Raw genomic sequence first — 26,303 nt, 5'->3', positions numbered from 1 at the left:
TGGGATGATGTTGCCCACACTGCTAAGGACTGCGAAGAGAACACCATGAGGTTATGGTGAAATGAAACCTCAGCAGTAATGGACCCTCACAAAGGAGAAACTAAAGTCTGATAAATAGGGACTAAAGAAGTCCCGAGGAAGAGGGAGGAATGACCTAAGGAGGCTCCATCATTCGATCGATGATACTATGCACACTGCACATTACACAGGCAGTGAGCATGCTTCCTTTGCCTGAATAATATTCTGAGAGGACCAAGCCCATCCATCACCGAGGCGCCCAACTGCTGCCGTTCCGATCAAAAGTCTGCGACTATTTCCATTAGTGAACCACAAAAGCTGTAGCTAGCAGGATTGAAATAACCCATCGACTTCAAGGTTATGCTTCTGTCGTTTTGACTCTGCATGTAGGCAAAAGGTTACATCGGAATGGATGTGGCAGGATGGGAGTGCAGATAGCTCAAAGTAAATTTACAGTGTACAGGCAGAATGCTATATACTTAATGCAGAATTTCAGCCTTGAAATCAATACAATAAAAATTCATGCATTTGCATCCCTGTCAGGTTCTGCCTATCACTAGTAGAATGTAAAAACGCCTTTAGGCACAAGCAGAGGGAGTGTGACCTCTGAACTCAAGAGCTCTGACCACAAAAGACATTATTTAATCAACAACTTACATAGATAGAGACTAGTTAAACTTCCAAGCTATAAATTAAGGCTCCCAGAAATTATTCAAAGATGCACTTAACCTGAAAGCAGTATCCTTAGAGGTGCCACCCAGCGCACTAGGAAGGACCAATGAACACGATCAATAAAACTATTGCATAAAAGTTTTATTTCTTATGAGCCAAGAATTGTGGGCATGAATCATGTATCCCATGTGATGTAGACAGCTCTGAGCATGAGCACAGTAAACAAAGAAAGGAAGTGAAAAATCCAAAGGAAACGAGGGTGGGGGAAGAATGTAACGGCTAACTACGGTTGCCAACACCATAGCTTGTGAGCTGCCATGTGAAGCAGCACGCAGATGTGAGGTGAACAGCACGAAACCTAAAGCACAAAGCCCACAGAACGCGGGGACTACTTTAACAGCCGCCGTGCCCACAGAACGCGGGGACTACTTTAACAGCGCCCCCGTGCTGTTCCAGGACTATCAGCTTGTACGCTTTAACACGGCCAGCGAAGCTCATCAAGGTCCATGGCATTACCACAGCTATAAGGAGAAATCCAGAGGAAGGGCAGCTAAAGTAGCACACGCAAAGTCTGAAAAGGAGAAGGTAGGAGAGGAAGACCCAGATCGGATGCGAAGTGAGCCGCAGCGGGAGATGGGATGCGCTGGTGTCTGCCTCCACGGAGTGGCTGAAGCCTTCCTGCAACACGACCACAGCCTGGCACCCGTACAAAATCGTTTTTGATATTCAAACCAAAAAATGACTTAGACTGTTACAGTATCCTAGTTTAAAATACTTTTCAAATTCCCAAGCTTTACTATATTAATAAATTTGATAGCTCTGGAATTTATGAAATTTTAACATCTTTGTAAGCTTAGAGTAATAAATCAAAGAAACAATATCAAATGTTAGGTGATATATAACCATTATTTATAAGTACAACAATGACTTTTTGTTGATTTGTGAGACATACTATGCAGCCCTGGTTGAGGTGGTGATTACTAACCACAACTTCTGGCAATCCTCCTGCCTCAGTGTTCTGAGTACTTGAGATTACAGTCATGAAATCAACACACTCTGGTTCTAGTAACTTCTTGAAAATATACAATTCAAATTGTCGTGTATACAAGCAGACACCACAAAATGAAACATTATATAGTTTTGATATAATTAAAGATTTTAAGGTGGGGGTTGGGGATTTAGCTCAGTGGTAGAGCGCTTGCCTAACAAGCACAAGGCCCTGGGTTCGGTCCCCAGCTCTGGAAAAAAAAAAAAGAAATTTAAAAAGATTTTAAGGTGAGAAGCTGGAGAGATGGTTTAGCCAGCGCTAAGAGCATGCTTGTTCTTCCACAGGACCTGGGTTTGAGTCACAGCCCACATGGTGCTCACAATCATGGTTTACTCTGGTTCATCCTGGTTCCTGGGGATCTCAAGCCCCATTTTGGCATTCGCGGGCCTCAAAATGCATGCACTGCACACACATACATGCAAGCAAAACACACATATTCATCAAGTGTATTTTTTAAAAAACTAAAAAAGTAAATTTAAAGCGTTTAAGTATCTTGACTTTTTCATAACTATTAACGTTAATTAAAATTAATGTAATTAATAAAAACTACTTTCAATCACATACAGATTTACTTAATTTTAACTATTTTTCTTACTTCAGATTTTTATAGTTTACTCTTTAAGTTGTTTTCATATTTATAAAAGCTCAAAATAAAAAAGAAATATACAAAAGTGTGTACAGTTTACTTGTCAGTTATCAATGGATTGTGAATAGCACCATCTAGTGGCCAAAACTACGTATAACTGTTTCAGAATTAAAGCAGGTCTATTTTCTCAGTTATTCAAAGTCCAGGATACACACACACACACACACACACACACACACACACACACACACACACACACACACACACAGAGAGAGAGAGAGAGAGAGAGAGAGAGAGAGAGAGAGAGAGACAATATCAATGTTGCTACCATCCTTTTCTTTTTGGCAAAGCACTACCAAAAAGTCATATAAAAGGCATAAGTAAATTTATGACATGACATGTAAATAGGCCCTTTTAAGGTATAATGGGATAAAATTGCATACTTTACTTTCCTCTGTTTAATCAAAACTACATGCCTTAAAGCTATGATGCTCTTTGGCAGTCTTCCAGAAATGACCTCTAGTGGACCTTTCCAAAAAGCATGAAGAATCCTGGTGAAGAAGATAGAACAGGGCTGAGACTGCACGAGGTCAGATGGCCACGGGGAAGTGCATGGTGTTGCACTGCCTCTGTAAACGAGCAGAGTCTGACGAGCAGAGTCTGAAGAGGTGACCTGGGCAAACAGCGCAGGCCCTATCTGCTGGATCACCACTGGCCTCCCACAAATATGACCAAGATAGAGAGAGACTGGATGATTGGATTTACCCTCTTTTTTTTTTAATTAGATATATTTCTTTACTTACATTTCAAATGTTATTCCCTTTCCTGGTTTCCTGTCCATAAGGTACCCCCATCCCCTCCCCCTCCATACAGTTGTTCCCCTCATCCACCCCCTTACACCCCCTGACATTCCCCTGCACTGGGGGTCCAACCTCGGCAGGAACAAGGGCTTCCCCTTCCCCTGGTGCCCCAACAAGGCTATTCTCTGCTACATATGCAGTTGGAGCCCTGGGTCAGTCCATGTATAGTCTTTCAGTAGTGGTTTAGTCCCTGGAAGCTCTGGTTGGTTGGCATTGTTGTTTTTATGAGTTGCAAGCTCCTTCAACTCTTTCAATACTTTCTCTAATTCCCCCCAAGGGGGTCCTGTTCTCAGTTCAGTGGTTTGCTGCTAGCATTGACCTCTGTACTGGACATGCTCTGGCTGTGTCTCTCAGGAGACAGCTATATCCGGTCCCTTTCAGCATTTTTTTAGCTTCATCACTCTTATCTAGTTTTGGTGGCTGTGTATATATGGGCCACATGTGGGGCAGGCTCTGAATGGCTGTTCCTTGAGTCACTGCTCTAAACTTTGAGAGAGACATATCAAGGAGTGGGAGCATTCGCATTTTGGTCACTCTTCTTCTTGAGCTTCCTGTGGTCTGTGGATTGCATCCTGGGTAATTTGAGCTTTTTGGCTAATATCCACTTATCAGTGAGTGCATACCAAGTGTGTTTTTCTGTGATTGAGTTACCTCAGGATGATATGTTCAAGTTCATTTCATTTGCCTATGAATTTCACGAAGTCATTGTTTTTGATAGCCGAGTAGTACTCCATTGTATAGAAGTACCACATTTTTTTAATCCATTCCCCTATTGAAGGGCATCTGGGTTCTTCCCAGCTTCTGGCTATTATAAACAAGGCTGCTATAAATATAGTGGAGCACGTGTCTTTTCTTTTTTTTTTTTTTATTAACTTGAGTATTTCTTATATACATTTCAAGTGTTATTCCCTTTCCCGGTTTCCGGACAAACATCACCCTCCCCCCTCCCCTTCCTTATGGGTGTTCCCCTCCCAAACCTCCCCCCATTGCCACCCTCCCCGCATAGTCTAGTTCACTGGGGGTTCAGTCTTAGCAGGACCCAGGGCTTCCCCTTCCACTGGTGCTCTTACTAGGATATTCATTGCTACCTATGGGGACAGAGTCCAGGGTCAGTCCATGTATAGTCTTTAGGTAGTGGCTTAGTCCCTGGAAGCTCTGGTTGCTTGACATTGTTGTACTTTTGGGGTCTCGAGCACCTTCAAGCTCTTCCAGTTCTTTCTCTGATTCCTTCAACGGGGGACCTATTCTCAGTTCAGTGGTTTGCTGCTGGCATTCGCCTCTGTATTTGCTGTATTCTGGCTGTGTCTCTCAGGAGCGATCTACATCCGGCTCCTGTCGGTCTGCACTTCTTTGCTTCATCCATCTTGTCTAATTGGGTGGCTGTATATGTATGGGCCACCTGTGGGGCAGGCTCTGAATGGGTGTTCCTTCAGTCTCTGTTTTAATCTTTGCCTCTCCCTTCCCTGCCAAGGGTATTCTTTTTCCTCATTTAAAGAAGGAGTGAAGCATTCACATTTTGATCATCCGTCTTGAGTTTCCTTTGTTCTAGGGATCTAGGGTAATTCAAGCATTTGGGCTAATAGCCACTTATCAATGAGTGCATACCATGTATGTCTTTCTGTGAGTGGGTTAGCTCACTCAGGATGATATTTTCCAGTTCCAACCATTTGCCTACGAATTTCATAAACTCGTTGTTTTTGATAGCTGAGTAATATTCCATTGTGTAGATGTACCACATTTTCTGTATCCATTCCTCTGTTGAAGGGCATCTGGGTTCTTTCCAGTTTCTGGCTATTATAAATAAGGCTGCGATGAACATAGTGGAACACGTGTCTCTTTTATATGTTGAGGCATCTTTTGGGTATATGCCCAAGAGAGGTATGGCTGGATCCTCAGGCAGTTCAATGTCCAATTTTCTGAGGAACCTCCAGACTGATTTCCAGAATGGTTTTACCAGTCTGCAATCCCACCAACAATGGAGGAGTGTTCCTCTTTCTCCACATCCTCGCCAGCATCTGCTGTCACCTGAGTTTTTGATCTTAGCCATTCTCACTGGTGTGAGGTGAAATCTCAGGGTTGTTTTGATTTGCATTTCCCTTATGACTAAAGATGTAGAACATTTCTTTAGGTGTTTCTCAGCCATTCGGCATTCCTCAGCTGTGAATTCTTTGTTTAGCTCTGAACCCCATTTTTTAATAGGGTTATTTGTTTCCCTGCGGTCTAACTTCTTGAGTTCTTTGTATATTTTGGATATAAGGCCTCTATCTGTTATAGGATTGGTAAAGATCTTTTCCCAATCTGTTGGTTGCCGTTTTGTCCTAACCACAGTGTCCTTTGCCTTACAGAAGCTTTGCAGTTTTATGAGATCCCATTTGTCGATTCTTGATCTTAGAGCATAAGCCATTGGTGTTTTGTTCAGGAAATTTTTTCCAGTGCCCATGTGTTCCAGATGCTTCCCTAGTTTTTCTTCTATTAGTTTGAGTGTGTCTGGTTTGATGTGGAGGTCCTTGATCCACTTGGACTTAAGCTTTGTACAGGGTGATAAGCATGGATCGATCTGCATTCTTCTACATGTTGCCCTCCAGTTGAACCAGCACCATTTGCTGAAAATGCTATCTTTTTTCCATTGGATGGTTTTGGCTCCTTTGTCAAAAATCAAGTGACCATAGGTGTGTGGGTTCATTTCTGGGTCTTCAATTCTATTCCATTGGTCTATCTGTCTGTCTCTGTACCAATACCATGCAGTTTTTATCACTATTGCTCTGTAATACTGCTTGAGTTCAGGGATAGTGATTCCCCCTGAAGTCCTCTTATTGTTGAGGATAGCTTTAGCTATCCTGGGTTTTTTGTTATTCCAGATGAATTTGCAAATTGTTCTGTCTAACTCTTTGAAGAATTGGATTGGTATTTTGATGGGGATTGCATTGAATCTGTAGATTGCTTTTGGTAAAATGGCCATTTTTACTATATTAATCCTGCCAATCCATGAGCATGGGAGATCTTTCCATCTTCTGAGGTCTTCTTCAATTTCTTTCCTCAGTGTCTTGAAGTTCTTATTGTACAGATCTTTTACTTGCTTGGTTAAAGTCACACCGAGGTACTTTATATTATTTGGGTCTATTATGAAGGGTGTCGTTTCCCTAATTTCTTTCTCGGCTTGTTTCTCTTTTGTATAGAGGAAGGCAACTGATTTATTTGAGTTAATTTTATACCCAGCCACTTTGCTGAAGTTGTTTATCAGCTTTAGTAGTTCTCTGGTGGAACTTTTGGGATCACTTAAATATACTATCATGTCGTCTGCAAATAGTGATATTTTGACCTCTTCTTTTCCGATCTGTATCCCCTTGATCTCCTTTTGTTGTCTGATTGCTCTGGCTAGAACTTCAAGAACTATATTGAATAAGTAGGGAGAGAGTGGGCAGCCTTGTCTAGTCCCTGATTTTAGTGGGATTGCTTCAAGTTTCTCTCCATTTAGTTTAATGTTAGCAACGTGTCTTTGTTATATGTTGGGGCATCTTTTGGTATATGCCCGAGAGAGGTATAGCTGGGTCCTCAGGTAGTGTAATGTTCAATTTTCTGAGGAACCTCCAGACTGATTTCCAGAATGGTTGTACCAGTTTGCAATCCCACCAACAATGGAGGAGTGTTCCTCTTTCTCCACATCCTTGCCAGCATCTGCTGTCACCTGAGTTTTTGATCTTAGCCATTTTGATTGATGTGACGTGGAATCTCAGGGTTGTTTTGATTTGCATTTCCCTGATGACTAAGGATGTTGAACATTTCTTTAGGTGCTTCTCAGCCATTCGATATTCTTCAGATGAGAATATTTTTTTAGCTCTGTACCCCATTTTTTAATAGGGTTATTTGGCTCTCTGGAGTTCACCCTCTTATCTGAATACGCACAAAACAAATGGATAAAAACAGGAGGCAAAATATATGAAACAATGATTTTCTTATTTATGTATTCATTTATTTACATCCCAAACGCTGCCCCCATCCACCTTCAGAGTCCCTTCACATCTAGAAACAATGATTTTCAAGATACTAGACATCAGACAACAAGGGCAGCAAGTGATCTGTGGGTTGTGAGAAACAAACAAAGCTCCCAGCTTACTATAGTGAGAACCTTCCGGACACAGCTCAGGAAGGAGGAAGTAAGGTGGACCCCAGAAGCCTCCCTGAACTGAGGAGGAACTGTCAAGAGTCTGAAGAAACGAAATGGCTATGGTTCCTAGGCCAGGGTATCAGACAGGTGAGAACCAGGTGGCAGGTGGCTAGAAGTGATTAGTACAAGAACAGAAGGAAATGTGCAAAGTTGTGAAAGGAATAGTCCACAGACATTGGCGGAGACAGGGTCTGGTATTTGCTTGTTGGCTGGATGCTCGCACAGCCAAATAGAATAATCAGGAGGCCTTTGCCTCCATTAGTGGTCCTCAACCTGTGCAGGGCAACCATTTTGGGAGTCAAATGACCCTTTCACAAAAAACATAGACATTTACATTATGATTCCCAACAGTAGCAAAATTACAGTTATGAAGCAGCAACAAAAATAATTTTATGGTTTGGAGGGAGGGGTGGTCACCACATGAGGAACTGTATTAAAGGGACACAGCACAGAAGGAAGATTGAGAACCATTGGCCTAGATCATAATGAACAGCCAGTAGTGCACTGAGCCCTGTTCAAGATATGATGAACCAAAAGTATTTAACAGGTTTCAAGACACCATAGAAAACATTGACACAATAGTCACAGAAAATGGAAAATGCAAAAAAGCTCCTAACCCAAAACATACAGGAAATCCAGGACACAATGAAAAGACCAAACTTAAGAATAAAAGGTATAGAATACAGCGAAGAGTTCTAACCTAAAGGACCAGTAAACATCTTCAACAAAATTACAGAAGAAAACTTCCCTAACCTAACGAGATGCCCATAAACATACAAGAAATAGATTTAACAAGAAAAAAAATTCCTCTCATCGCATAACAATCAAAACACCAAATACACAGAACAAAGAAAGAATACTAAAAGCAGTAAGAAAAAAAGGCCAAGTAACATATAAAGGCAGACCTATCAGAATTACACCAGACTTAACACCAGAGACTATGAAAGCCAGAAGATCCTGGGCAGATGTCATACAGACCCTACGAGAACACAAATGCCAGCCCAGGCTAACTCTCAAAATGCCAGCAAAACTCTCAATTAACATAAAGATGGCAAAACCAAAATATTTCATGACAAAACCAGATTTACACAATATCTTCTTTCCACAAATCCAGCCCTACAGAGGATAAAAGAAAACTCCAACACAAGGAGGGAAACTACCCCCAAGAAAAAGCAAAAACTTAATTGTCTCAAAACAACCCAAAACAAGAGAGTCATACAAACATAATTCCACCTCTAACAACAAAAATAACAGGAAGCAACAATCATTGGTCCTTAATATCTCAACATCACTGGACTCAATTCCCCAATTAAAAGACATAGACTAGGGCTGGAGAGATGGCTCAGCGGTTAAGAGCACCCGACTGCTCTTCCAGAGGTCATGAGTTCAATTCCCAGCAACCACATGGTGGCTCACAACCATCTGTAAAGAGATCCGATGCCCTCTTCTGGTGTATCTGAAGACAGCTACAGTGTACTTATATATAATAAATAAATAAATCTTTAAAAAAAAAAAAAAAGACATAGACTAACAGACTGGATAAAAAAAACTGCCCAGCATTTTGCCCCATACAGGAAACACACCTCAGTCACAAAGACAGACAGTACCTCAGAGTAAAAGGCTGGAAAAAACTTTTCCAAGCAAATGGTCTCAAGAAACAAGCTGGAGTAGCCATTCTAATATGGAGTAAAATCAACTTTCAACCAGAAGTTATCAAAAAAGATGAGGAAGGACACTTCATATTCATCAAAGGAAAAATCTGCCAAGATTAACTCTCAATTCTGAACATCTATGCTCCAAATAAAAGGGCACCAATATTCATAAAAGGAACTTTATTAAAGCTCCAAGCACACATTGCACCTCACACAATAATAGCTGGAGACTTCAACACCCCACTCTCAACATTGGACAGATTATGGAAACAGAAACTAAACAGAGACACAGTGAAACTGAAAGAAGTTATGAACCAAATAGATTTAACAGATACCTACAGAACATTTCACCCCAAAACAAAATATACCATCTGTTCAGCACCTCATGGTACCTTCTCCAAAACTGACCCTATAATCAGACACGAAACAGGCCTCAACAGATACAAGGAGATTGAAATAATCCCACACAATGTATCGGATCACCAGAAACTAAGGCTGGTCTTCAATAACAACAACAAAAGCCCAGAGAGCCCACACGCTCAAGGAGACGGAACAACTCTCTGCTGTTCAATGCTGTCTGTTATCAATGAGAACTTGGTCAGGGAAGAAGGAAGGAAGGAAGGAAGGAAGGAAGGAAGGAAGGAAGGAAGGAAGGAAGGAAGGAAGGAAGGAAGGAAGGAAATTAAAGATGTTTTAGAATTTAAGAAAAAGGCACAACATACCCAAAACTCATGGGACACAATGAAAGCAGTACTAAGAGGAAAACTCACAGCTCTGAGTGCCTCCATAAAGAAATTGGTAAGAGCAGGTTCTAGCAGCTTAACAGCTCATCTGAAGCTCTAGAACAAATAGAAGCAAATACACCCATGAAGAGTAGACAGCAGGTCGGAATCAAACTCAGGGCTGAAATCGACCAATTAGAAACAAAGAGAACTATCAAAGAATCAACAAATCTAGGAGCTGGTTCTTTGGGAAAATCAACAAGATAGATAAGATAGATAAACCCTTCACTAGACTAATCAGAAGGCAGAGAGACAATATCCTAATTAAGAAGATCAACAATGAAAAGGGAGACATGACAACAGAAACTGAGGAAATTGACAAAATCATCAGATCCTATTACAAAAGACTAGACTCAACAAAACTGGAAAATATAGATGTAATGTATGATTTTCTAGATAGATACCAGGTACCAAAGTTAAATCAGGATCAGATAAACCATCTAAACAGTCCCATAACCCCTAAAGAAATAGAAGCAGTCATTAAAAGTCTCCCAACCAAAATAAGCCCAGGATCAGATGGGTTTAGTACAGAAATGTATCAGACCTTTATAGAAGACCTAATACCAATACTATCCAAACTATTCCATAAAATAGAAAAGAAGAAACACTTAATTTTTCTATGAAGCCACAGTTACACTGATATCTAAACCACACAAAGACCCAACAAAGAAAGAGAACTTCAGACCAATTTCCTTTATGAATATCGATACAAAAATACTCAATAAAATTCTCACAACCCGAATCCAAGAACATATCAAAACGATCATTCACAATGATCAAGTAGGTTTCATCCAGGGATGCAGGGATGGTTCAATAAACAGAAATCCATCAATGTAATCCACTAAATAAACAAACTCAAAGAAAGAAACCACATGATTATCTCATTAGATGCTGAAAAAGCCTTTGACAAAACACAACACAACTTCATGTTAAAAGTCTTGGGAAGATTCAGAATCCAAGGCCCATACCTAAATATAGTAAAAGCAATATAGAGCAAACCAATAACCAAAATCAAACTAAATGGAGAAAAACTTGAAGCAACCCCACTAAAATCAGGGACTAGACAAGGCTGCCCATACCCCCCATATCTATTCAATACAGTACTGGACGTTTTAGCCAGAGCAATTAGACAACAAAAGAAGCCAAAGTCAAAAGAAGTCAAAAATTGGGTAGCAGGAAGTCAAATATGACTATTTGTGGATGATACACTATATATAAGTGACCCCAAAAATTTCACCAAAGAGCTCCTACAGCTGATAAACAACTTCAGCAAAGTGGCTGGATACACAATTAACTCAAACGAATCAGTAGCCTTCCTCTACTCAAAGGATAAACTGGGTAAGAAAGAAATTAGGGAAACAACACCCTTCACAATAGTCATAAATAATATAAAATATCTTGGTGCGCCTCTAACCAAGCAAATGAAAGATCTGTATGAGAAGAATGTCAAGTCTTTGAAGGAAGTAATTGAAGAAGACCTCAGAAGATGGAAATATCTCCCATGCTCATGGATTGGTAGGATTAACATAGTGAACATGGCCATCTTACCAAAAGTAATATACAGATTCAATGCAATCCCCATCAAAATTCCAACTCAATTCTTCACAGAGATATAAAGAGCAATTCTCAATTTCATCTGGAATAACAAAAGACCCTGGATAGCAAAAACTATTCTCAACAAGAAGAGAACTTCTGGAGGAATCATCATTCCTGACCTCAAGCTGTACTACAGAGTAATAGTGATAAAAAGCACATGGTATTCATCCAGAGAAGGACAGGTAGATCAATCCAATAGAACTGAAGACCTAGAAATAAATCCACACACATGTGGTCACCTAAGCCAAAACCATCCAATGGAAAAAAGACAGCATATTCAACAAATGGTGCTGGTTCAACTGGCGGTCAGCATGTAGAATAATGCAACTTGATCCGTTCTTATCTCCTTGTACAAAGCTCATGCCCAAGTGAATCAAGGGCTTCCACGTTTGTAACCCCATAGGTCGAACAACAATATCAATTAGACCCCCCCAGGACTAAACCACCAACCAAAGAGTACACATGGGGGGCCCATGGCTCCAGCTGCATATGTAGCAGAGGATGGCATTGTCTGGCATCAATGGAAGGGGAGGCCCTTGGTCCTGTGAAGGCTCATTTCTTCAGTGTAGGGGAATGCCAGGGTGTTGAGGTGGGAGTAGGTGGGTGGGAGGGAGAGCGGAGATGGGAGAGGAGGGAACCAGGAAAGGGGATAACATTTAAAATGTAAATACATAGGGGCTGGGGATTTAGCTCAGTGGTAGAGCGCTTACCTAGGAAGCGCAAGGCCCTGGGTTCGGTCCCCAGCTCCGAAAAAAAGAACCAAAAAAAAAAAAAAAATGTAAATACATAAACTATCCAATAAAAAAAATGAAAAAAAAAAAAAAAGCCCAAGATACACTGAATCAAATAGAAGAGAAAGTAAGAAAGAACCTCAAACATATCAGCATGGGGGAAATTTTCCTGAACAGAACACCAATGGCTCTTACACGAAAATCAACTATTGACAAATGGAGTCTCATAAAATTGAAAACCTTCTGTAAGGCAAAGGACACTTTCAATAGAACAAAACGGCAACCTACAGATTGGAAAAAGATCTTTACATCCTATAGAGGGCTAATACCCAATATATACAAAGAACTCAAGTTAGACTCCAGAGATCCAAATAACCCTATTAAAAAATGGGTTACAGAGCTAAACAAAGAATTCTCAGCTGAAGAATCTAGATGGCTGAAAAGCACCTAAAGAAATGTTCAACATTCTTAGTCATCAGAGAAATGTAAATCAAAACAACCCTGAGATTCCACCTCACACAAGTCAGAATGGTTAAGATCAAAAACTCAGGTGACAGCAGATGCTGGTGAGGAGGTGGAGAAAGAGGAACACTCCTCCATTGTTGGTGGGATTGCAAGCTGGTACAACCATTCTGAAAATCAGTCTGGAGGTTCCTCAGAAAGTTGGACATTGAACTACCTGAGGACCCAGCTATATCACTCCTAGGCATATACTCACGATATGCTCCAACATATAACAAGGACACATGCTCCACTATGTTCATAGCAGCCTTATTTATAATAGCCAGAAGCTGGAAACAACTCAGATGTCCCTCAATGGATACAGAAAATGTGGTTCATTTATACAATGGAGTACTACTCGGCTATCAAAAAACAATGAATTCATGAAATCTGTAGGCAAATGGATGGAACTAGAAAATATCATCCTGACTGAGGTAACCTAGTGACAAAAGAACGCACATGGTATGCACTCACTGATTTATGGATATTAGCCCAAAAGCTTGGAATACCCATGATATAACTCATAGGCCATATGCAGCTTAAGAAAAGAGTGAAGGCTTTAGTCCTACTTAGAAGGGGAAACAAAATGATCATGGGAGTTAGATGGAGGGAGGGAGTGACCTGGGAGGAAAAGAGGAGGGGGAGGGGAAAGGGGGGCAAGATGGGGTGTGTGAGTAGGCAGGAGAGAAGTACAGAAGGTCAGGAAATTGAACAGAGGTGTGTAGCAGTGGGGGATGGGGAACTGGGGGTAGCCACTAGAAAGTCCCAGATGCCAGGGAATCAAGAAGTTCCCAGGACCCAACAGGGATGACATTAGCTCAAATGCCCACCAAAGGGGGGAGAGAACCTGTAGCGAACATATCCAGTGGATAGGCATGACCCCTGGTTGAGAGATGGGGCCACCCAGCCATCTCAAAAATGTTAACCCAGAATGGTTCCTGTCTATAGGAAATGCAGGGACAAAGAGTGGAGCAGAGACTGAAGGAAAGGCCATTCAGACTGTCCCACCTATGGATCCATCCCATCTGCAGACATCAAACCCAGATACTATTGCTGATGCCAAGAAGCTCTTGGTGACAGGAGCCTGGTATAGTTGCCCCCTGAGAGGCTCTTCCAGCACCTAGCCAATATGGATGCGGATGCTCACAGCCAACCACTGAACTGAGCACAGGCACCCGAATGACGGGGTTAACCAGACCCTCCCACCCCTACCCCAGAGCTCCCAGGGACTAAACCATCAACCGAAGAGTACACATGGAGGGACCCATGGCTACAGCTGCCTATGTAGCAGAGGATGGCTTTAGCTGGCATCAATGGGAGGAGAGGCCCTTGGGGGGAGAAAAGAAAAGAAAGAAAGAAAAAAAGAAAAGTTAAATAGGCATGAAAGACATAAAATATAAGTCCCAGGTGGGTGAAGTTGTACAAGCCTGTAATTCTAGCTACGTAGGAGGCTGAGGAAGGAGTATCACAAGCTCAAGGCCAGCTGGGACAACTTAATGAGATTCTAATCTGAAAACAAACAAGGGTTAATATGCATCTTTTGCCCACAAGTGCAAGGCAAAGTTCCCTAGCATGCTTGAGGGCCTCGGTTCAATGTGCTATGTGATATTCTTTTTTTTTTTCTTTTCTTTTTTTTTTCGGAGCTGAGGACCGAGCCCAGGGCCTTGCACTTTCTAGGCAAGTGCTCTACCACTGAGCTAAATCCCCAACCCCGCTATGTGATATTCTTAAGTGGTCTAACACTACGGGGATGATCTCAAGAGACAACAAAAAAATTAAAAAAAAAAAAATGATGGCTAAAAGCACCCTTCAGGGGCTGGGTATGATGACTAAAATCAAGAGAATTACAAATGCCAGGAAAGCCCTAGGAACAAAGCAAAAAAAAAAAAAAGCCCAAACCAATAAAAATGACAAACTTGTGTATTTAAGAACTTAACCAGCCCTAACAGAGAGACAAACAAAACTATGCCAAAACACATAATAATTGAATTTTAAAACAAATAAAAAACATTAATAAGGAGAAGCCAAAGGAAAAGGTATTATTTGGAGGAACCACCAAAAGAGAGGACATAAGTCCCACTAGAAACAATGAGAAGACACAGTGGCGACTTGGCGACTTTAAGGAGTCTGGGCCTATGTCTGTAGCCCTCACACTTGGGAAGCTGAGGCAAGGTCAGGTTGAGTTTGAGGCTACACTGACTCCAAGAGAAGCCTACTTAACAAGGTCTGTGGCTCAGCGGTGAAGACACTCGTTGCCCTTCCCTAGGATGTTCCAGTCTCTAAGCAAAGATGGTGGCTCACAGCTGTCTGTAACTCGGGTCTCAGGGGACTCTGACACCCTCTCCTGGTACATGCATGCACATATATGAATGCAAAACTCTCATATACACAAAAACGCCTACCGACCTGCAGTTTTATATCCACAAAAGGTACTCGAAATGAAAGTAAATAAGAAGCATTACAGGAACAAAGGTTCAGGGTCACAGTGGTGATGCCTTCAGGTGTATAGCCATGTCCAAACTCGTCACATAAAGAGGCAGTGTGCACAGTTCTTTATGCCAGTTACTCCTCAACATGGCTATTAAAACACACAGAAGGAAATAGAGGCGGGAGGGGAGAAGACACATATGCATGTCTGTGACACTTAATTTTTATGATAAAGAGTGTTTAAAAAAATGAGGTCTTTTAGGAAAAATGCTCCAGGCTCACAACTATTCGAATTCTGCAGTAGAAAGAACACACGGAAGCAGAGGGCCTTACCTTAAAGTAGGAATGAATAGCAGCTGTGGCTTCACTGCGGACTCTCAGTATGGAACCCAGAGCATTAGTCCGACACCTCAGGTGAGGGTACTGTCTCAGGTACTCCAGAGGATGCCTCTCCTTATACTTTATAGGAAATGCCTGCCAAAAGAAGTTTAGAAGAAAACAAAAACACAGAGTATTTATTAAAACACTAGCACTTTGGGAAGATGCTTTCCCTCTTTATTATTTAAAAAAAAGTTAAGTGCATGTATTTGTGTGTTCAGATGAGTGCGTGCGTGCACACGCACGCGTGCACACACACACACACACACACACACACAAACACACACACAAACACACACACCAATGTGCAACAATCAGAGGACAACCTGGAGTTGGTTCTCTCTTTCAACCATATGGGTCCCAAGAATCCAGCTTAGGTTATCAAGTTAGGAGATGAGCATCTTTATTTATCCCGGAGCCATTGCTCACCCCTACTGCTTAATACAATGAATTGTAGCCCTGTTACTTCTGTCAGGGAAACAGAATCGTTGGGTGGAGTTAGGGAGATGCTGGGTTACAACCAGCTTTCCTACTTAGCAGTTAAATTACTCAATGTCACTGAGGCTTGCCCCTTATTTATCAAGTTTCTACCCATTAGCTGTCAGTCTCTTACAACTAAAGGGGTTTGCATGTACTATTCAAAATAATTCACTTTGACTAGTGAGCTCAAACACTAGAGGCATAAAAGACTTTCTACCACTATTCACACACAGTTGGTATTTCTCCCAATGTCTTGAAAGCCCACAAGCATAACTGATTAAGGTGGCTTTTTCGCTTATCAACTTGTTATTGTTATCTAACAGCAAGAGGGAGAGGCAACACCTTTCTCTCATTTAGCATAGTACTGATGACTGGGAAAAATTAAAGGAAATTATCAGTCTAACCTGTAACATTTCCAACCTGCCACACTTAGGTTACAAAATTAACAAGACAAACATCTTTTCAAACAAAACTTCAAGTTTCCATTAAAGATAACAGCAAAGTTAAAAAGGATAGATAGCACTCACTTCTAGTCTCCTGTGTAAATGTTGGTTTTATGTTGTACAGAAACAGATGTCACACTTATTAGAGGTAAACTACAGTCCCATCAGTAGAGAGTCAGAATTCTCTCATGTCTGAATATGGTAAGTAGCACTCAGCTGGGGCAGGAGATAGCATTTACCCATGGCAGGATCTGGGGTTTGATTCTTAGCACCGAAAGGGCAGGGAGGGGCAGGGGATACGACCCACGTACATATTGAGGTTTTGGATTTGGAATTAAGAAAAATAAAAGTTTAAAGTAAATATATAACACTAAACCAAAAGTATAAAAACAATAGAAGCCAAGGGATGGTAATTATGCCTATTAGATATTAAAAATCAGTACTAGCAAAAACAAGAAGCCAATGTCCAGAAGGCAGACTTCAGAGGGCAGGTGCCACCAAGATGCACGGACTAACGAAAACTTGGCTTCCAGAAGCTGAGGCAATCACTACAATGCTTCTTCTCAATAGTCTCTGTGGTCTCTTTCAGTGATCAGGGAAGTCACAAAGGAAACTCGCTCTGTGTGCTATCCTTGCAACAGACATAAGCAGAGCACTCATGCTCTAAATTAAACCTAAACGGCCTCTAAAACCACCAGTAAACACACCTTGGCTTCACAGGTTCCAACAACTTCAATCTTCTCTGCCTTCAGTTCCACATTTTGCCTCTTGGACTGACTTTTGACCAGCTGCCCTTGGACTTGCACAGAACTCCCAAAAGCCAATTCTCTAGAGTAACAAAAGAACTAAGATCAGAAAAGACACTATCGATAGCCTACATTTCAGTCAAAATCTTGCTAAAGTATACAATGTCAAAAGTACCCTCAGTTAAATAATCTGCAGATGCTCTGGCAGGACTAGGACTGTAAAAATGAATCCCTTGCTAACGTTATTTAGAATTAACAAATTATGTAACTGTTATGATTTTTGAGGGTGTGGGAGAAGAGCCTAGAATTCACTCTGTAGATGAGGCTGGCATGGAACTCAAAGAGATCCACCTACATCTGCTTCCTAAGTGCTGGGATTGAAGGTGTGCGCCACCAGGCCTATCACGTCTTATCAATTACACTGGCCCACATACTTTAAGGGGGCAGGTTTTATGTAAGCTCTGGGGCTAGGGCCTACAGTCTGGCTGATGGCACTGCACCAACGTCAACGGCCCCCTGCTTTGACAACATACAATGGTGTCACAAGATGCTCTTGGTGCTACTTTTCACATGTAGAAAATCCTTATTATTTATTTGGTTGGTTGGTTGTTTTTTTCCAGCTCTTACTGTCCTGGAACTCACTCTGTAGATCAGGCTGGCCTTGAATTCACAGAGCTCCACCAGTCTCTGCCTCCCAAGTGCTGGGATTAAAGTTATGCCATCACCACCTGGCACATGTAGGGGTTTTGCTGTTATTTTTTAAGAGGTGGTCTCGGGAATCGAGAATTTTGGTTTCTTTAAAAAAAAACATAGAAATAGGAGTGTGCCCTCATTTTAATCCCAGGTATGGGGACATGGGGCTGCTTCAGACTGTCCACGGCAGTTATGAGTTGCCTCGTGATCCAGCAGGGCTAAACAGAGCCATGCAATTGCTTCCTAACAGACACCATTAGAGAGCACAAACCTCTTTTAAAAGGCTGTCACAGTGCGACAGTGTGCTGGCAAGAGTAAGAAGGGCCCGCAGAAGCTCAGATATCTAAATGTGTGGTCCTCAATTGGTGGAACTGTTTGAAGATCAGGAGGGATGGCTTTGTTGGAAGAGGTGTGTCACTGAAGGTGGGATTTGAGGGTGCAAAGGCACAGGCCATCGCCAGTTAGCTCATTCTCTCTACCTCATACTTGTGGAGCAAGATGAAGCTCTCAGCTACTGCTCCAGCACTGTGCATGCCTGCTACTGCTGCCATGCTCCCCAACATCATGGTCGTGGACTCTAACCTGAATCTGTCGGCCTCCAAAACCCTTTTTCTTCTGTAAATTGCTTTGGTTAAGGTGACTGATCACAGTAATAGAAACATAATTAAGATAAATTTTGTCTTTCTGCCCAATAGTCCTTGGAATAACAAAGCGCTCTTATTCTAGCAGAATTATAGGCTATACTTTAACATAAAGTGCTACTAGTTCTAACATCTGATAGTGAGACCATAAGAGTTCCAGCTATCCAATAATAATTGGTTATTTTCCAATACTATGACAGGAATTATGAACAAAAATTGAATACATCAGGGCTGGAGAGATGGCTCAACAGTTAAGAGCAGTCACAACTGCTCCTCCAAAGATCCTGAATTCAATTCCCAGCAACCACATCTGTAATGGGATCTGATGCCCTCGTCTGGTGTGTCTGAAGACAGTGACAGTGTGCTCATACACTAAATAAATAAATATAAATAAACAAATAGAATACATCATTTCTAACTTTAAAGACTGAGTCCTTAAAGGAGCCTAATAAGTTAATTACTAATTAATTTCCAAACGATGTTATCCATTCTATGAAGGATGGGCACAGGACAATCCTAAGGGAGCAGAGAAGCACTTGCCATAGACACCAGATGATGTCTAAACTGGAGCCACAAACAGGTCTACATCAGGCAGAGGGACCAACATGTGCAAGGTCTAGGAGACAACAACTAGGGGAGGTGTAAAAAGGTTTAAAAAGATTGGAATAAAACATGGGCAGAGGATATCAGCATGAGGAAATATTAGAGCTTGAAGGCTCCTGATTCCAAGTATCTGGATTTTTCTTCAAGGCTATTTTTCACAGATACAATTAGAAAGATCAAATATTCAATTAGACAAGTGGAGAACACTAGAAAAGAAAAAACAAGGAACTCTTTAGAAAACAAAAAGGATAAAACAAACAAACCTACCTACTGTCGAAGCTTGAATCTGCAACAACCTGAAGACTTTCCAAAGAAGAGCCGTCATTTACATGCAGGAACAAAACTTCCTTCTGGGATCTGACTGACCGGATCCACCCCTGAAAAGAAGTATGGTTAAATATGAGCCTAAAAATCAAACACTTTACATTTTCACTGCACATTTAAAAAGGGATTGGAAGGAGATGTTCACAATCTTGCCTCGGTATGTCTGTCAGCCGCATAAAATGAACTGCCTTTGGCTTATCTGTATGTGTACACGGTTCACACGACTCTTATCACAATGGGATATGCATTTAGTGGCCCGCCTTAATATTGGCTTTTCAAAACTACTCCTCTCCCAATTACGAAATAAAATAAAATCTACAAGTTTGTGCCTTTCTCCTTAGGTCATCCAGAGAGATCATTAGACTAGAAATATCATATGAGATGTCGTGTTTACAAAATATTCTTTAAAAAAAAACAAAAAACAAAACAAAACAAAAAATTCAGTCTCGTGAAGCTAGGTAGTGTACACCTGTGAGGCAGCCCTTTCGAAGCCAAGACAGGAGGATCCCAAGTTTGAGGGCAACTTTGACTATGAAGCTAGTCTAGGTCTCAGAAAGAACCAAAACAAAAGAAAAAAATATAATGAAATATACATATAAGAACGTCACAATGAAAGAAATCTGTCTTTTTAACGCTTGTGGGTTCACACTAGATTTTAAAAATTGTGTGTGTGTCCACAGGCATCGTGTGGTCAGGGGCGCCAGGAGAAGGTCTTGGATCCCCTAGAGCTGGAGTTGTACACAGTTAGGAGCTGGCCTATGTGGGTACTGGGAGCTAAACGCTTGTCCTCTTCTTCCTCTCAAACAACAGTGAGTACTCTTAACCGCTGAGCCATCTCTCCAGCACCAGAGACCCATTTCTTCGTACGTTAACTAATAAATTAAAATTTTAGAGACAGTGTTAATCGAAAACGGTTTCCTGGGCATTTCTCAAGTGTGATCTTCTGCCACGGCAAAAACTGCTCTGCGGCAGGCACAGAAATGTCAACGCCAAACAAATAAAAATTTATGATAAAAAGCAAAGTCTCGTTAGGAACACACAGTGATACATGCATTTCAAAGACAGTCTTAACTTAAGGGACAGGTATGCCCAAGTACAAGTGAGAAGTCTTGAGGAGGGACATAGAGAGAAGTCATGGCAGGTGACGTTAAGATCCTGCTCTGTGTATTTACAGATGTTGACCTCTACAAGTGAAATCTGGATTGCACTCATATTCGGGGAACAGTGTTTGTTCCCACCAGACACTACATCTAGTAAATTAGCAAGGGAATTTTGGTGTGCTATTTACCCTCTTAACTAAGCAGGCAAGCAGCTGCTTGGCAAACTTGGACATGGAGAAACACTCACTCACTTTAGACTGATATTACCACATACACTTCAAGCTGGACATTTCATTATCCTGGGGATTTCAAAGACAATCTGGATGCTGTTCTCAAGACAATGATAGTCTGTTCTGGGTGACTTATTCAGAATTTTCCTTAAAGAAAATCATCCACTTCATCTAGATTTTCCCGAATCAGAAAATTCTCAACAGAGAAACCTCAAATGCCTGAGAAGCTCTTACAGAAATGTTCAACATCTTTAGTCATCAGGGAAACACAAATCAAAATAAACCTGCGATTCCACCTTACAGCAATCAGAATGGCTAAGATACATGTACATGCTACAGTACATGCTGGCAAGGATATAGAAGAAGAGCACTCCTCCGTTGCTGGTGGGAATGCAAACTGGTACAACCAGTCTGGAAATCAATCTGGTAGTTCCTCAGAAAATTAAAAATAGTTCTACCTGAAGACCATCTATACCACTCCTAGGTACAGACCCAAAAGATGCTCCACTATACCACAAGGCATGTGATCCACTATGTTCATTGCAGGCTTATTTGTAATAGTCAGAAACTGGAAACTGCCAAGAGGTCCCTCAATGGAATAATGGATACAGGAAATGTGGTTCATTCCCACAATGCAATACTATTTAGCTACTAAAAACAAGGACATCATGAATTTTGCAAGCAAATAGATGGAACTAGAAAATATCATTCTGAGTGTGATAACCCAGACCCCAAAGGACAAGCACGGTATGTATTATGATATTAACTAAAATGTTCAAAATACTCATGATACTACTCACAGACTGTAAAAAGCTTAACACGGAAGGTCCAAGTATAGACACCTGAAATGCACTTAAAAGGAGAAATAATCATGAGAGGTACAGGGAAGGAGGAACCTGGGTGGAACAGGGAAGATGAATGGAAGAGGGGGAGGATAAGGTATTGGGGGGAAGACAGGAGAGGAGCTGAGAGGGAGCAATAACTGAGATTTTCAGCAGGGAGGGTTGGGGGCAAGGAAATCTCTAGAATGTCCCAGAGACCTGAGATGTGAGAGGCTCCCAGGACTCAATGGGGATGACATTAGCTGAAATGACCAACAGTGAGGAGATGGGACCTGAAGAGACCACCTCCAGCAGATAGACATGGCCCCCAGTGGAGGCAGGGGCCTCACACCCATCTTCAAAATTTTTGACCCCAAATTGTTTCTGTCCAAAGGAAATGTAGGGACAAAAATGGAACAGAGAGTAAATGAATGGCCACCTAGTGACTGACCCAACTTAGGATCCAGCCCATGTGGCACACACCAAACCCTATCAGTATTACTGATGCCATACTATGTGTGAAGACAGGAGCCTGGCATGAATGTCCTCGGAGAGGCTCTACCAGCATCAGACTGAGACAAATGGAGATACAGCCAAACATTCGATCAAGGTTGGGGAACCCTGTGGAATAGTTAGGAAAAAGAACTGAAGGAGCTGAAGGATTGCAACCCCATAGGAAGAACAACAGGGTCAACTAACTGGACCCTCTCACAGCCCCCAGAGACTAAGCCACCAACCATGAAGCATACAAGGGCTCCTTCATGACCCCAGAGAACATGTGTAGCAGAGGACAACCACGTCTGGCCTCAGTGGGAGAGGTTACGCTTAAACCTGTGGAAACTTGATGCCCCAGGGAAGAGGGACGCTGCTCGGGTGAAGTGGGGGTGGGTGGGCAGGTGACAGAGCACCACCTACTCAGAGGCAGGGGAGTGAGGGGGGATGGAGTGAAAAACTCAGGGGAAGGAACAAGGAAGTGGGGCAACTTTTAGAATGTGAATAAATAAAATATTTTAATAAAAATATTAGCTTGTAAATTATCAAATAAAAAAAAGAAAGGAAAGGAAAAACAAGTGAGAAGTCTTCAATGGACTAATGGCTACATTCATTCCCAACCTGAATTTAACCAGCACAGGAATTAACAGAGAAAAATGTTTTCAAAGACACTCATTGTGAAGTGGCCCCTAAATGTAAAGAAATGGATAGATACTTCCTACTAATAACGCTTGTAGAAAGCATGAGGCTATGCACACACAAAAATTCCTATTATTACTGTGTCTGCCACTCAGCCATACCTACAGACACTATTACAGGTGTGCCCAGAAAAAAATCAAGCTTACTTGATTTTAAGTTTATTGCTAGTGCATTGGTAAGAATCCAATGTTTTTGTTACTGTCCATTTTTTGAAACAAGGTCTAGGGTCTACCTGGAACTTTAAGAGAACCATCTGCTGCTCTTCATTTCCATTTACATATGTGTGTGTGTGTGTGTGTGTGAGTGAGTGTGTGTGTGTGTGTGTGTGTGTGCATGTGTGTGACAAGTAAGAGCAGGTGTCCATAGAGGCCAGGAGAGAGCACTGGATTCCCTGGAGCTGGACTTATGGTTGTTGAGAGCCTCCTGATTTAGGTTCTGCCAATTGACTCAGCTACTCTGGGAGGAAAAACAAACAAACAAAAAGGAAAACTCTGGTTCTCTAGAACGGTAGTAAGAGCTCGTAAGTGCTGAGCCATCTCTCCAACACAAACATTTTAAGTGAAAAAATATCCACCACCTATTGGACACACGTCATGTTTTAAAAAAAGAAAAGCTGGGGTTGGGGATTTGGCTCAGTGGTAGAGCGCTTGCCTAGGAAGCACAAGGTCCTGGGTTCGGTCCCCAGCCCCGAAAAAAAGAAAAAAAAAAAAAAAAGCTTACTTCTTTCATATGCTATCTCGTTTCCTTCTCATAAAAGTCCTAATGATTATCACACCTCTCTTCCAAATAAAATAAACGGTGGCTCCGGGCTGTTAGATGAAAATCACAGTGCTGATGAACTGGTGTTCAAGTGTGAACCCGAGATTACGTGACTGGAAACTGCTGCACAGCACGAAGTGTAACCACTTCATGGCACCCAGCCCCCCAAAGCACCCACGGTTGCTCATTCTCAGTCAACTTCTGAAGCCACACTCTTATTTTTACTTGTTGGAAAGTTAACATGGAGCACTTCTGATGTGCTTCTGTCCTGAAGTCTAAGTATTGTGCTATTCAATCCTTATGAGGCCTAAACAAAGTGGCTGTGGGCGTTTGTGAAAAGAACAGACGCTTAGAAAAATTTAAAGGATAATGCAGGTAGAGAGAAAATTATGAGGTAGTACAATCTGAAGCATCGAGCGTTTCTGGAATGCTGTTTCCTTCCCACCCTGCCTGGGAACACATCCTGCTGCTATTTCCAGTCCCTCAGTTACCCTGCCTGGGGAGACAATCCTCCAGGGCAACCTGACATGCAGGGAACACCTTCTTGAGCTCCACACAGCTCAGGAACTCCCTGTTTCCTTACAGCTCTTTATTCGCACCACTAATAACCACCACACTGCTGCAAACTAGGGCTAAACAGAAACATAAAGTGAGTTTTACAGAGAGTTAGCTCCAAGGTTAACAGCACTTTCTGCTCTTTCAGAAGACTCAAGTTTGGGTCCTAGTACCGTCTGGGGAAGCTCACAACTCCTTGTAACTTCAGCTCCAAGGGAACTAACACCCTCTATGGCTCTCCATAGGTATTCCTATCTGTGTGGCACATACTCAAGCAAACACATATACATAAATACAAGATAAAATTAATCTTTAAAAAGATTTGTCCTTACAGTAAAAATAGGTAATGAATAACATGCTATTCAAACAATTATACTCTGAATATCATTCATATGTAATCAATATAAAAATATTTTTATTTCTATATATTTAAATTTTAAAATTCATTTACTCTTCAAAATCAACACATCTCCATGCAGTTGAAACACACTTCAGATGCTCAGAGCCACAGGTGGCTAGCAGTTTCCATAGTAACCAAAGTAAAAGCACCCAAGTAAAAGAAAGTCTGTGACTTGATTAGTAGGTTCAGTTCATCTTTGAATCTTTTGATCATCTCAAAAATGGTATAACTAGTGGGTGTCAAACTAATCAATGAGTACTGCAAGCAGTTTTGATAACTTTGATTTGGATCATGGGACAAGTATGAAACCAAAATAAACACAAGGAAGAACAGCTTGATATCAGGAATATAGGTAAGACCAATTAGTGTGTTTCAGCAATTCAAGAAGAAACAGCCAAGCACCGGTCTTATTCTTTCTGTTCTTTAAGATCTATTCAAAGCTGTCACAAATAACAGCAGCTACCATTGACAGGCCTCTATTCCAAATAGCCTGTACTCATTAACCCACTTAATTTTCAGAAATTTTCCAAAATATAAACTATTATCTCCATTTTCATAAGAGAAACTGATGCCTGGGGCACTGTAGTGACATGCCCATAAGTAACAAACTACGTAGGGCAAGCGAATTAAGCCAAAGCAACTGCAGCCCTTAGCTTGTTAAACTACAACATGTTGCTTTTTCTCCTTGTTTAATACATGGAAGCCTCAGGAGCAGAAGGAACTGAAAAGGCATGGGTTCTCCTGTGTCCAACTTGTGTCTAATGAACCACAGTGAGCAACTAAGGATAGTTGGGAATGCAGCCCAGAACGGAACTGTAAACTTTGAGACTTTTTAACTGGAGGGTAGAGGTGGTCACTCGATGGCTCAAGTGTGAACTTGGTAAATGGAAACACCGTGTTGCTATGTCAAAAGGCTGGACACACCTGGAACCACTATTTCCTGCCAGCCAGCCAGGTGATGAACAGGAAAAGAGGGAAGACCGAATTTTTGCTCTCAAGGAACTAGGGTTAAGGCATCCCATGTTATTACTACAAACATAAATAAACAAAAGGGGGCGTGTTCATTCCAACTTTTCCTCACGATAAAAGTGTTCACAGGTAACTCTTAGGTGTGATGAAAACCTCAGCTGCTGCACTTCTAATCGTCAGAACGATTTGCAAAAATAACAGGACGATCCCAGAAGTGTGGGCTCTTGAGATGCCTTCACTTCCAACTTTGCTCTGCCCAAGCTTGGTCCAATAGGACATCTCAGAGCCAGGCAAGCTCAGGCAGCAGTCTTTCCACAAACCCACCTGCACCGTTACGCACTCCCCACTCGCGTCCTGGACCCCGAGAGCGTCCCGCACGCGCAGTTTGGCAGTCGCGCGGGGCCTGGGGCAGGAAACAGAGGAACAGAGGCGCAGCGCTCCGAGCAGGCGCCGGGCCCCGAGCATGGTGAGACCGGCCAGAGATCCAAGGGACGGCCGGGGTACGTTCCGGCTCGCAGTCCGCCAGAGCAGCTTTCTTCACCCGCACAGTCCTGCCGTCAGGCTCTCGGGTCGCTCTTCCCTCCGCGCCCCAAGCCGTTCCTGCAGGAGCCCTCCTCCGCGTCCAGCTCCCGAAAGCACAGAAGGTTCTACTACACCGAACACGGAGACCTATGTTACAGTGTAGGTGGGTCCAGAGCCCATACCCAGAGTTAAAGCACGTTACAACTGAGCTACGTCCCTCCGTGCGCGCTCCTACGTCATCACGCTAGGTGGAGTCGGAGGCTGAGCATGCGTGATTGTGTCCCGGAGTTTGCTAGGCGGGCCAAGGGGCGGGGTGATCTGCGTGGGGCGGGTGCGGGCAGTGCAGGAACTGAGGTGGGCGGGGCTAAGGCGCAAGGGTTTCTCAGGTTTCTCAGAAACAGCTAGGAAGC

General features: G+C 42.1%; 1 protein-coding gene across 3 annotated transcripts in view; it reads right to left on the bottom strand.

The window, feature by feature from the left end:
• Nars2 (asparaginyl-tRNA synthetase 2, mitochondrial) overlaps window positions 1–26,099 on the bottom strand; it is a 114,440-nt gene extending 88,341 nt beyond the window's left edge. For all 3 annotated transcript variants that reach the window (NM_001398738.1, XM_087656709.1, NM_001034921.2), the window contains 4 exon segments: window positions 15,372–15,512; window positions 17,047–17,167; window positions 19,290–19,399; window positions 25,696–26,099. In NM_001398738.1, the coding sequence (NP_001385667.1) occupies window positions 15,372–15,512; window positions 17,047–17,167; window positions 19,290–19,399; window positions 25,696–25,836 (513 nt within the window). In that variant the 5' untranslated portion in view covers window positions 25,837–26,099.
• Between the last annotated feature and the right edge of the window lie 204 nt (window positions 26,100–26,303).

Source organism: Rattus norvegicus, chromosome 1 (genome assembly GCF_021556685.1).
Source record: "Rattus norvegicus strain SHRSP/BbbUtx chromosome 1, alternate assembly SHRSP_T2T, whole genome shotgun sequence".
Taxonomy (NCBI): Eukaryota; Metazoa; Chordata; class Mammalia; order Rodentia; family Muridae; genus Rattus; species Rattus norvegicus.
This window is presented reverse-complemented; position numbering and strand designations above follow the sequence as displayed.